We start from the raw sequence: 13,288 nt of genomic DNA on the forward strand, positions 1-13,288 counted from the left end.
GCTGGTGGAGATGTCTGCAGAGGACAGCTGGGTCTACTTTATATGACCCGGCCCCATTGTTGGTGGGCCTGGCACACAGGAATACCCCTTTTTGCTTTACAAGGCACCAGTTTTCGGACTGTATGGCAGCTGGCCTGATCACCATGAGTGAATGCTACCAACTGGCAACACTAATCCCATTCAATGACTTGGTGACAAAATGGTTGCTACTCCCCAGCCAATTCCTTACATATCATGGGTTACTGCGGACATTCATGAACCTGTGGTCTAATAGCCGACAGAAGTCAGAGACCCCTGCTGTTCTTCAGGCCCTGACAACACTGGGGACCACGCGCCACTTGGTGAAATGGTTCTACCGGGCGAAGTTGAACATGGCCATGGCACCTTGACAAGGATAAGGAAGAGAGGGGAGACACTGCTAGGAAGGGACCTTTATGACTCCGAGTGGAGCGCAGTATTGTCATCTCCCAAGCACGTTTCCAGAAACATGAGATTTAAGTACGACCACTTTAATTATGTACACATGACATACTTAACCTCTCAGATTGCTGGCCATGAATGGGGGAGAGCCAAAGGCCTGCCCCAGGTGCAGACCCCAGACACTAGGGGAAGATTTGGGGCAGTTTTGGGACATGGGACGTGCACTTGCCCAGGTTACGCTCATTCTGGGAGGCTGTACTCTACACACTCAACAAGGTATTAGATCTTAAACTTTTTTACACAGCAGAGGTGTGCCTCCTAGGATTGTTCCCCAGACCGAAGGCACACAGAGTCGGCACCAGATTGGCGGAACTGGCTTTGGCCTCGAGACAGATAGCAATGCAATGGCACTCAAGGGAGGGGAGGGCCTACCCGGAGGGCCCACCCATTGCATTGTGGCCCAGAGTGGAGGAATGGGCTCTGATCAGAAATTATAAACGTAGGATCAGACGACATCCACCGGCAGTTCTTTGGAAGGAAGTTCTGGAGACCTGGGAAAACTGGGGAGATCACCCTGGGGAAGATGATGGGATCCAGACCGCACAGTGTGCTTGAGCTGAGGGCAGTCCTCAGGGCCATTTGGGGGAATAGTAGACACTCTTAATTGGGGGGAGTAGCTCAGGTGTCGCAGAATGAATCCCCCTCTGTTTAGGGTGCATAAACCCAGATTGGAATGCGCTGATTAGGCCCCTAAGAGGTAAACTCTACCTTGATGCCTAATTCCAAGGTGAGAGTGAACTTATTGGAAGATGAGATGACCTGGGGCCCTACAAATCTCTCCAGTATACCAGATCATAAAACCAAAGTCTCACAAGTATGGGAGCACCCGGTGGGGTATTACACACTTAAAGTTCAGGCACTCAGGACCATTTTATTTTGTGTGGTTTTAGCTTAGAGTAGATAGATTTTTTTTGTAACATGGCATTACTGTGGTAGGTTCTACAACAGCCATTGGATAGTGGACAAGGGCATTAATTGTTTATAGGTTAAGGATGAGCTACCTGGGACTAGATAACCGCAACATTCTACTACTGATTCTAGATTATGCTTCTTGTTACCGGATTTGCTGTTTTAAGGCTGTACTGATAATGGTCTTTTTCCTGCATTGCCATGCCCGTTCATGGAATGGTGAACTTGAGCAACTTACTGTATTATGTAGAAGACTGCACCTATACAAATATATATTTTTGTCAAATGCCAATAAAAAGGTTTCTGGTTTTTTTTAACCTGCTCCAACATTTTGGGTTCCAACCCAGGCCTTCGGATCTGCTTCAGTTGTGCCTCCTGCTTTTATTGCCACCTCACCAAGCCTTGGGCCTTATGTTGAAACATAACCCTCCATCTATTCTGGCTCACTTCCACATCATGCAGGGATTCGGATGCGTTGCCCGTTTCCAGATCCTGTCCCTCTTCAGCACAGTGTTGGTTTCAATGTCTGACTCCACTACAGGCCCCAAGGAGTATTTCCCAATGTGAAGGCCAGATTTACACTGATACAATAAGTGACCCCTCAAGCCACCTTGTCTACTTGTTTCATTCTTATGCCATGTTACTTTTCTTAATCATTTATGCTACTGCATAATGAAAGAATAGCACAGGAAAAAACTAAGGAGTCTGGAAGCTCCATGCTAGAGTGTCACATCGACCACCTTGCCAAGACATGTATCCCAATGAACAGTTCTTTTTAAGGAACAATTCAGCAACTTAACCTTTTTGCGCTTTGATTTCTACACTAAATAGAATACACTTGCAGTGACCCTATGTAAGAAGATAAATGTCCCTTATAACCAGAAATTATATCATGCATCTCAAAGGTTTCATTCTAGAAGGGTTAGGAAGAGGTATGACATAAGCATTGTTCGCTCTTCACACATCCACCCCCTTGTTCAGAACTCTGCATCACACTTTTCATCCAGTAATTGAACATTCTGAGATCCCACTAATGCAAGAGGTATGCAGCGCTTAATTTGAGCAAGGGGTTGCAGGTGGAGCCCAACAGCACTTTGTTTTAGGTGGGGGGGGGGGGAGGGATGGGCACTAATTTTTACCCATTAGAATTTGCCCCAGGACGAGAGAGAAAGAAAGGCAAAAAAGGAAGGAGTAAGAGAAAGTCAAGAAAAATAGTGACAAAGAAAGAAAGCGGGAATCAAAAGCATGCAAGAATGAGATAAAGGGGTAGGGAGACTGAGTTGGTGGAAGAAAAACATGCAGTGAAATAAAGACTATACAGCTTTGGAATTTAGCAACCCCAACATTAGGCAGTGGTGGGCTTCTGAAAAAACGTAGGCCCGGGCACTTATTCTTTCAAAAAATAAGTACTGATGCTGCCCTAACATTCCCGACATGTTCCATCTCTCTCTCTACCTATGGCTCTACCCATTAACTTCTCCAGCCATAAAGTAATGAAGGGTATGGTAGGAAATGCCTCAATTAGTCTGAACCACTGGCAATAATTATGGGAGCAATTCATTCAATTGTTCTTTATTATTTGTCTTGTAGAGAGTTTTCTTGTGCCAGTTTCACTTGTCAGCCTGAACTAGTAGTCCAAGTCATCTCTCAATCGGATCACAAGCAGCAGACTGCTTTTGGCATTCATTAGGTATAACTCGAGCTCATATTGCACAGGCAGTAAGGCACCAGAGTCTCGGCATACCCACACTACCTACAGTGACCAATTTACATACCAAACCAACAAAGGGTGGACATGCTAGAATAAATCTAAACCATTATTAATCAACCTGTATCTATAACATTTGTTTTAGTCAGTCTGCCAGTACAAAGAACAGGCCATTCATATGCTAATTAGCATTGGTCTTGCACTTAAACCACTGGGTCATGTGAACACAGGGAATTCCTTATTAGCAAGATGGAGCTTAATCACTTAAGGCACAATACGCCAAAAACCCACGTTTAGCCATATGCATCCCTCTTAGGGCAACTCACTTAAAGAAATGCTTAAAATCATCTCAATCACAGGTAATTACTATGGGCTAATAGATGAGTTGCAGCTCGAGCCCATATGAACTCGAGTAAATACATCAAATACTAGTGATGAACATTTCAAATATTGTTTTGTAAGGGTGGGCAGTAGTTGATATTTTCATCACTGCCAGATTTTTCTTTTAATGGCAAAGGCTTGTGTGTGCCCTCAAAGGTCATGCTGAGGTTTGCTTATTAATTTTAATGCATTTCCTTACTCTTGTGCTTTTTCTGGCATTTGAGGTTTCAGTGCAAGTCTATGTTTCACTCGTTCTGTAGTTTACAGGAGTAAAGAAAATACACATTTGTCTAGCTGAATTAAACACATTCTGCCCCTCCACCCCCGTACTCTTTTTCCATTTGGGTTTTGAAGGATTTTTTTTCCAGAGTAAGATGCAGGCCCCAAGAGGGTCCACTGTGGAGCTTTACCTCTGTAAAGCTGTTGCTGACTTGTGTCACAATATGCCCCATGACCAAAGCTGAACAGAAAAAAGCGTAAACCCAACAAAAAATGCCTGTATACAAAAAAAAACAAGCATTTGCAATGCAATCGGTCTCGCCTTTGGGACCTTATTTGTATTTCGCTATACAGCACATTAGCCTGGGTGTTGAAACATCTACAGTTTTTTAACATGGAGGGAAAGTAAGCACCAAACTGCGGAACATGCCTGGTATGGGAACACATGGAGAGAAATACTGCCTATCAGCGGGAAAATGTATTGTCCAAAGCTCTGTTTTTAATATAAAACAGCCTCTTTGGTGGTCTTATCACTAGAATACAAGAGTTGAAAAAAAATATTGTCCACGGGTGCTCGTTGAAGTTTCTATGGCCTGGAATCTAGGGAATGCTAAAGTGATTCTGGTATTTTACTGACCTCTGCTGGTCGTTTTCTATGAAGACAGTTAATTAGGAGGCAGTTAAACAAGCAGAAATCAATTCTGATATTCTACTGACCTCTACTGGTCATTTTCTATCAAGACAGTTAAATAGAGGCCGTTGAACAGAAAAAATAGTCCCTATGCAAAGGCGGAAGCAGACAAGTCCTAGGGCTAATCTCCAGATCCCACAAAGTACATACAACAGATCTTTAAGACAGTGCCAGCGCTGTCTATGCTCGACCTAAAAAATGAAGGCAAATGGACCACCGATCTAAGTCATCTGCCTCTTTAGCTAGATATTAATGATCAGCATTAAGGCGATAGATGCCCAGGGCACCTGAGCTGAGAAAGGAAAGGGCACATGAGGGACGTGCCCTCTGGCTGCCTATTTATTATTATTATATATTTTTTTTTTAAACTAAAACAGTCGGAGACAATGGTCCACATGCTTTACTGTTAATCCGTCTATACAGAAAAGAAAAGCTTATTTTATTTTGTATTACAACGCTGGTCCCAGCCTCAACTATAATATGAAGTTACCATTCCATCAGAAAGCTGCTCAAAGGCCTCGGGTTAAGCACAGCAGGGAAGAAAAACGGGGTAGCAAAATCAAACCAAGAAAAGCAGCAGTACTCTCCCTTTAACAATGCCATGCCCAATATGAGGCTTTTTTATGCTATGGTTTCGCCCATCTCAAATTTAAAAAGAAATGGTGGCAAAAGGAGATGAAGCAACCTGATCAGGATCAAGGTCTTTGGTCAACTGTAAAAATGAGATTAGAAGTCATGCGTCCTGGTGCTACAATAACTGACTAACCTAATCACAACTCAAATTACTTGAATATTTCACTATACTAATTCACCACTAACCTTTATGGGTTCCAGAGTAGCATACTGCTCGCCGAAAAAGCACTTTGACGCCTCGTCAGGGGTAGTAAGCGCTATATAAATGCAAATACAATTGACAACTTTGGCTACCTGCCCATTTTCTGTAATGGCTATTGCATCAGCACAAATGATTTGGAAAGTTGGTATCAAGATGTAGAATGCAGCAGAGACTCAATGCGCCACAATTCAAAATGCTATGATGTAAAATGTGTGCAATTATATTATGTGCCAGTTTAGTGTCTATCATTAGGGGTGCTAAATATTGTGGAGACTAGTGTATTCGTATTCCAAAAACAAGCTTTCAATGGAAACAGTAAAACAGATTGTGAAGAATGTAAAAACACTCAAGCCATTGAGTTATCCCTCTTCATAAAACAAGCCACCATTTAGATCAAAGTAATTCTATTACCTTGTTTTAAGTACTTCATTGAATTTTTGTTCGAGCTCTACTCTCCGCTGTCGTTCTTTTTCCAGTTCTTGCTTCAGCGCCTCCGAGTTTGTCTCTTCTCTCAGCTTTCTGAGTTCCTCTTCTGTTGAACAAGCAAATATTTTAGTTTGCCTTTTCATATATGCTCGTACATTGAAACGGTAAACAGTTAGCATTCTAGAAACAGATTTAATGTGAAGACGTTATTGCAGGTAACTTTGCTGAGCAAATCCCCAGACACCACGCTGCATATTCTTTGGATAAGGAATCTTATTTTATAGTTCATAAAAAGCATTGACAAAGCCAACAAGCTTCACTTTCAAAGGCTAGTGCAAACCTATTGGCTTCGGCAATGGTTGTTTGTGCTGTGCAATAGCACGCCTTTGTGTAGCTGCAATGCTTTTACATGCATGTACACTTTTTGGGGACCAGCTTGTCAACCATTTCAAAATAGTATCCGTGTGTAGGTATTGGGATGAATGTGTCACGACGCATGCATTATGATGCACAGACTGCCATTTTACTTTCATGGTCCAACATAGCCAATGACCATATCAAAATGGTGAAGTATGAAAAAACAAAAAACACCTCGGGGAGCACATAAATATGAAGAATGCAGCCAGTTAGAATTGCATAGCTAGCGAGTGAGGAATAATATTAGTAAGTGTCCGCTCCGCTGCTAAGGAGGAGGAGAGTCGCCCCACTGCTTTGAAGCAGTGAAATAAAGGAAACCTAAAATGATAATATCTCGATGTTATCATCATTTTATGTTTTCTTGCTGTGGCAGCTTATTGGGCAGGGCTGGGTTCCTCACACAGGAGCAGTGGGAGGAGTAATTTTCCCACTCCATGTGCGCATGAATCTTTGGCCGGCCGTCTCAGCCAAACATTTATGCGCACATTGCATTTTCTCCACCCAGGCTGCCTTACAGCCTGGGTGGAGAACATGCCCAGGCTCCCATTTCCTGTCTGAGCGCCGAACCATGGTGCTCAGACCAATCACAGCCCTGTGCTGTGATTAGCTAAGGGGAGCCTGGTGCTTCCTGCTTTTTGTTCTGGCTGGGAGAGACGACGGAGGGACACAGAAAAGAGACTCAGCACTCAGGTAAGTCTTTTTTTTAAATTTTATTTACCCCTCTCCTCCCACCCCCTCCCCGATCAGTGCTGGTCACCACTGAATAATAATAATAATAATAATAATAATAATAATAATAATAATAATAATAAAAGAAGCTGGGCAGAGAGCACCAGAGCAAGTTGGGGTGGGATGTGTTTGGGGGCAGAGGCCCTATTGTAGGTATGGACACAACATATCGCAGATGTAAACTACTTTAAGTAAAGAACAACCCTGTCTGTCAAGGGTCAAAGCCTGCTGAACCACAGTAGCCAATGGCTGTAGGAGGCTGTTCAAAAGCCCCTTTGTATGGTGTGCTTGTGTTTTCTCTCCAGAAAGCTAAAGCGGTCTGTACACCAGACCTAAAAATTATAATCCCTTCCCCATTGTGTTTTTTACAGGGTTTTTTTCCCGATTAACACCACATTTTATTACCAGAAATCTAAAGGAATGTGCTAGTGCTATCACAATGAACAAAGAGTGGGGCTAATCCACTCAGTTACAGAGCCTTTATGAAGACTCCTTCTGAAGAGTGGATATAGTCGTATTAACTGAATGAATTCACATTTTCAGAACAGAGCGGCATATACACCATCATGCACTGAGTAGTTAGGAGACACATAGACCTGGTTCAAGAGTTAGTTGTAGGAAAGTCATTTACTTTTCTCCTGACGTTATAAGAGAAGTGCACCGCTACATCGCCAGACAGCAGCACCAATGTTCCTGCGCTGAATTTGTCCTGCACCTTCACAAAGCCATTTCATTAGAAAGCAAACCACCATTTTCACTGATCCTAGACAGACTTTTTTTGTTATATTATATAGCACACACCTAGCTAGAAGGAGCGGTTACATGCTGTAAATTATGTTTTGTATAGGAGGTTTCTACGGTAAGTCGAGGATCGAAAATAAAAACACAATCTTGCCTCAACTGGGACTGTCCTTTTAGTCCTTAAAGTTTAAATCACTTGGTCTATATATAGATGATAAATTTTGCTCACAGAAAAAACGTTATCTCTTCTGCGTGCCTTCAAACTCCCCGCACCCTGAAGAATGGGCTGCCATTCCTACTGCATGGCAAAGTCGGCTCAGCCTGTGTTCTAACTCGGCTGACCTCCTGTAATGGTCTCTACCTCGATCTTCTTAACAGTGCACTCAAAAAAAGTCCAATACATTCAGAGCTTGCCTACTAGAGTTGCTTTCAACTTTGGAAGTTTGATGATGCTACCGAAGCAAGGAAAAACTGCACTGGCTGCCAGTTAGACAGTACCGCTTAAAATCTTTGCACCATGCACAAGTGTTCCAATTTGAGAGCAGGGGTTTCATACAAGAGTCTGGAGACACTCGGGTAAGAGGCAAGTTATTTATTTACATCTTAGGCCCTTAAGTTACAGCAGCATCAAGTAGTCCCTCGCTGGGCACCATCCTGCTTCAAACGGTCACTATTTCAGCCCACACACCAGCATTCCACTCCCAGCATTCCAGACGCTAGATGAGGCATACATGGAAAGGACATACTTCAACGAGGCCATTTATGCACTACACAAGGCTTGCATTAAAGAGAGCTTTCGGAGATACCACCTTTCACACACCCTATGTTCCAGCTTGGAACTGCTATTTCGGATTGCCAAAATGAAACTAGATCGTTCCAGGGGCTGTTCTCTTTATTATCTTGGTCACAAAATGAAAACACTCTGCCTCTTCTCTTAGGAAATCACTTAAGACAATTTTTGTTGGTCTACAGCCTCTTCTCACTTTCAGCCTTTCTCCCGTCTGGGTGCAATTTTTAAGGTCCCTTCATTGCCACACAAAGATAATCTTGGGAGTCTTTGTGCACTTTATAAAAAAATAATAACGAAAATAAAAGTGATTTGCAATAGTATGTTGCTTGGAGTCGTGTAGAGCCCAGATTAGAAAAGTCTGGATGTAATGCACCTGGAAGAAGGATATGTAAATAAAGTAGTACTAGACCTCATATTGTACCGTTTTGAAAAATGTACTTGAGCATATTTTCAACATGAAGTATCTGGAGATAAGGTTTTTCCCAGGGTAACAATTTAGTTGGGCGAACGCCAAAACAGGATTATAGACCAAGTCACCGAGCACCAAAATAAGCCATTGAAACACCAGTATGACATCTCGGCCCTTTAAATTAAAATGTGGATTTTTTTTTTTTTTATTACCATATCTTTCCAATGACACACTGGGAAGCATTGGGCGCTTAAAGTGGGATCCTACAAGTTAGAATTCAAGGTTTCATTGGATTAAATTGGATAGATTCCTTACATGTCCCAAAACTTATGTGAGCTACAATGCCTGTGAAGCTGCTATTCCCATTATCTCTGTGATATATTTCTTCTAGCATTCATGACTTACCTTAGAATTAGCAAAGCGGGACCCATTGAAGATGGCTATTGGTACGACACACTGATGGCGTCAAGGGTGATCCCAATTTCTTCCAGACTGTGGTTGATTCGAGGGTTTTTTTCTATAGTGTCTATCACTTTCAAGCTAGGCTCCACCAAACGGGACTCGTCCCTGAGCATACCTGCCCTTGATGTGTCGACGCTCCAGCCAATTTCTATCACGTGGTGTGGCTGTGCCCCGCGATTCAAAAATTCTGGTCTGAGGTGATGGGAGAACTGACTGAGGTGCTTGGATAGGAGGTCCCCCCTCTCCCTGTTAATGCTTCTGTTGGGTATCCCTGAGGGCTCTGGGGCATGAGGGCTGACCGGTCCCTCTTGGGGACAGCCATTATGGCCGCCAAACATGACAACGTCACTCGTTGGAAGTCCCCTTCTCCTCCCACCCTTTCGTACTGGCGCCCAGGGGTGGGCTGCCACCTTAAGCATTGTAGAGTGTGGGGGGAAACGGCTGGGCTAAGAAGCCTATGTTTCCGACTAAATACAGGACTGCTGAGGTGGTTGTTGTTTTGTAACACTATCAACTGAATGTCAATGCCTTGAGAACACACTGTATACCTTTCTCCAACAAGCTATTTGTGTTGTATAGTTTTTATTTTCCTCCAACAAAATTCAAAAAAATCTGTTTATCACAAAAATATTTAGAAAAGCCTGGAGACTATTCTAGCAATCAATCTCTGCATTTTGCTGGCTGTCAACATTACGTATCGCGTTTCCTTACTCAGCCGCTGTGATATTTTGGCAAACAATATTTTGCTTTCTGTTTTCTAGTCTAACACAATCTCAAAAGAATGAGTAATGTCTAGTCGCCTATGTTTCTAAAGCTCTTCCTTAATCCACTGACTTTACTAAAATGTGTAAGAGAAGACGTGTCTTTTCACATATACTCTGGTGATACTGTATGCCGACAGAATTCCAAATAGATCGGTCTCTACTACGGTACAGGAAAATGTAGATTAACCATATATTGATCCCTCACATCTTAATTCAAAAGTGCATACTACTTTGTCACACGAGCCATTAATGATACTTGCATGTTGCATCATGCACAGGCTCTAAAAAACAGTTACCTGTTTAAAGTATACGGTCTGCTTACACCTCCATATTTTCTTTAACGTAGAAAAACGCATCTGAATATGTGCGAGTGTCTGGCCCACTGTATATTACCAGTGGAAGGCGCTCATTCTCTCCTTTACTCCACATGCAGTTATTTTTAATATCGACCACGTATAAATACATTTCCAGTAATTATCATCGTTCCTAGTGCAAAAGCACACATCAAGTAAAGAAGAGAAAAAACCCTTGGAGGATAAATCCTTTAATCCTGTGTAGCCAGCTATCAATTCATTGAAAAAACTTCTTGCTTAATGCCAGGTTAATTAATGCCTTCATTGCTTCTCTCTACTGGGCTTCACGTCCATTACAAAGCGCAGTGTCCACATCTGTGTGTTGGCAGCACTTAATCCCACCAAGCAGAAATCTGGTCATCAAAGACCAGAGCTGCATACACATTTTAGGAGCAGCACATGAAATCTGCCATCGCTGACCAGTGACGTCTGTCCGGCTGTGGCAATCAAACTTCTTAAGCACCTTAAAAACTATCCTTGCAGGAAAGGAAAAGAAGAACAACCAGTGACGCCATCCAAGAACTGCACGCCAAACAATGAATAATGATACAACAACAAGCACAGGAGGGGTGAGGCATTCGCATAGTTCCAGACACTGAAGCAAATGGGTCCAGCAGTATCAACAGTCATGGATCAAGAGGGCCTCTCCAATAGGCACTGTGGAATGGACATGACGATGGGCCAGTGGGCACAGAGTGTTACGAAGATTGAGAGCCCAACTAGCACTCACAAGATGCATGAACACTCACAAACTGGACCCTACATCATTTTCTACCACCTACTAGTTGATACTTCACTGGGTAATTAATTAGGCATTTAAAGATACGCTAAACATCACTGTGGGCATGGCATCTTTTTGGGTAATCACTTTGGTTGGGTTAAGCTAAGAAAAATTGAAGTAACTATGTAACTAGCCCCACACCCTTTCACATTTCCTATCGACGCCTCACCTCACACATCTCGATCTATATCAGATTCATAATTCCCATGAAAAGTTAAATTGTTTTCTTTCTTTACTGTTTTTTGCCTCTGTCTTTTATAGGTTTTTAGATTTTCGAACAAAAAGGGCCTAATATAGCTCAACTACACAATCAAATGTAACTTCGTGCACCCTTGAACCAGAAAATGACAAACTGATGAAAAGTCAAACACAATTCCTTTGGAACAAGCACAATAACTTCAAAAAAACATCCTCGCAAAGAAAGGTTTTTGCAGCTATGTGCTAGACCTAAGGTGATGGCGATACATTTTTATGTGGGGAAAAAATAAAAAAATAACTAATAAAACTAATCGAATTTCTCATCCTATGACCCGCCATGAGTGAAGGAAAGCAGAATTACTCGAATTCCCTTATGTGCAAGGGCAAGCCCGTTTTCATTAAACATATTTTAGGTACAAAGCTATCAACTCAGAGATTCTCCTGGCAGGCATCATGTATGAAAAAATAAATCAAGCAGTCTCGTTAAGTTTTAATACAGTAATTATCCTTTTCTCATTCAGGCTTCACAGCAACAACGCCAGAGGAGCAAATAAACAATGAAATGGAGCTTGCAACAAATGCAGATTGAGGCAAAAACTAGTCACGCCATCAGTGCATGAAAAGCTGGCGGTTGTCAACCAGAAGTAAAAGAAGAAATGTCATTCCTATTCCTTGCACTAATGCCAAATATACCATAAGCTACACAATTTGTTTTGGGCTGAACTACAACATTGCTGAATCCATATATAAAGATCCGATGCTCTCAACCCATGAAGAATACTAAATAAATAATTCTGTCTCATAATTCGAGTTCCAAGTTATTGATTTAACATTTTTTTTGTAACATTTTTTTATTGCCATTTTCATATTTTACACACTGTACATCATACAAAGCTTTCGAGTAGTTATGTCAAATCGTACAGCCACTGGTATTACATATCATCTGTATATACTGGTGATGCGTCAGCGGGGAGCAAAAACAACGTACAGATATATCGTGGGGTGTGTACCCTGTTGTCTCTGATACCTGATATGGCACATGAACTGGGGTGTAACACATGTACAAACTAGGGGATGGGCATGGGAGATCACATCCAGTTTACGCTAGCGAGTGCATTAAACGTCGTATGGGTATGGCACCTCTCGGACTCATGATTGCCTATCCTCTTAGGTTCGACCTGTAACTGCGATAGCATACCCGATGCTGGGGCCTGTTATGAGATCATGTGGTCGGGATAGCGAGAGATTGGTCAGGCAGGGTCTGTGACTGCGATTGCAGGGCTGACAATGTGGGTGGGTCGTCTGTTGGATCTGCGCCCGGGGTTAGCTGCCTGAACTGATATAGTAGCATGGATTGATTTAACATTTATATACGAGTATACACATCAAAAGTTTAAAGCACCACACACTCAAAGTATTTTGATATTCCAGATATTATGGGAAAAGAGTAGTTTGCAGGTTTAGACGAATACCAACAGCTACCACTCATATATACATATTGCAAATGTTTATGTTGCATTGGGTGTTGGGGGGGGGGGGGTCCTAAAACATTTAGTTTACATGCACAAATTTTAAATGGCAAAACTATATACAAGTTAAAGGCTTAACAAGGATCACAAGGTATTCCTTTGTGCAAGTCTTCCAACCCTTGCCCTCCACTGTAATCGGAGGGACTTGTGACAAAATACCTGTCTAAGTTCTTTAATGCAGTATTATAACAATCCATTAGTAAATGCCTATTGACTTTACATATTCTTTTCACAATAAATATAATCCGGACTCGTACCTTTCTCGTGATGTTTCATAATAAAAGTATCAGACCTAAGGCTTTTGATGTAACTTTCCAAATCAGGCCTGTAAACCTTTATTGGTTTGTCGCCAGAAGCAACTCCGTTCTACTGTTTCCCCACAAGGCAACCATCAGACATACAGTCATCAATTGATAATATCTACAAAATCAGAGTTGCAAAACAGCACATAACCTCCTGTAAGAGG

At 42.2% G+C, this 13,288-nt stretch overlaps 1 protein-coding gene across 5 annotated transcripts in view; it reads right to left on the reverse strand.

The window, feature by feature from the left end:
- The window catches only part of GRAMD4 (GRAM domain containing 4), a 497,316-nt gene that overhangs the window by 242,033 nt on the left and 241,995 nt on the right, over positions 1-13,288 (reverse strand). For all 5 annotated transcript variants that reach the window (XM_085654072.1, XM_085654070.1, XM_085654073.1 and 2 more), the window contains one exon: positions 5,635-5,755. In XM_085654072.1, the coding sequence (XP_085510198.1) occupies positions 5,635-5,755 (121 nt within the window). The remainder of the gene's footprint in view (positions 1-5,634; positions 5,756-13,288) is intronic.

Source organism: Triturus cristatus, chromosome 4_1 (assembly GCF_964204655.1).
Source record: "Triturus cristatus chromosome 4_1, aTriCri1.1, whole genome shotgun sequence".
Classification (NCBI taxonomy): domain Eukaryota; kingdom Metazoa; phylum Chordata; class Amphibia; order Caudata; family Salamandridae; genus Triturus; species Triturus cristatus.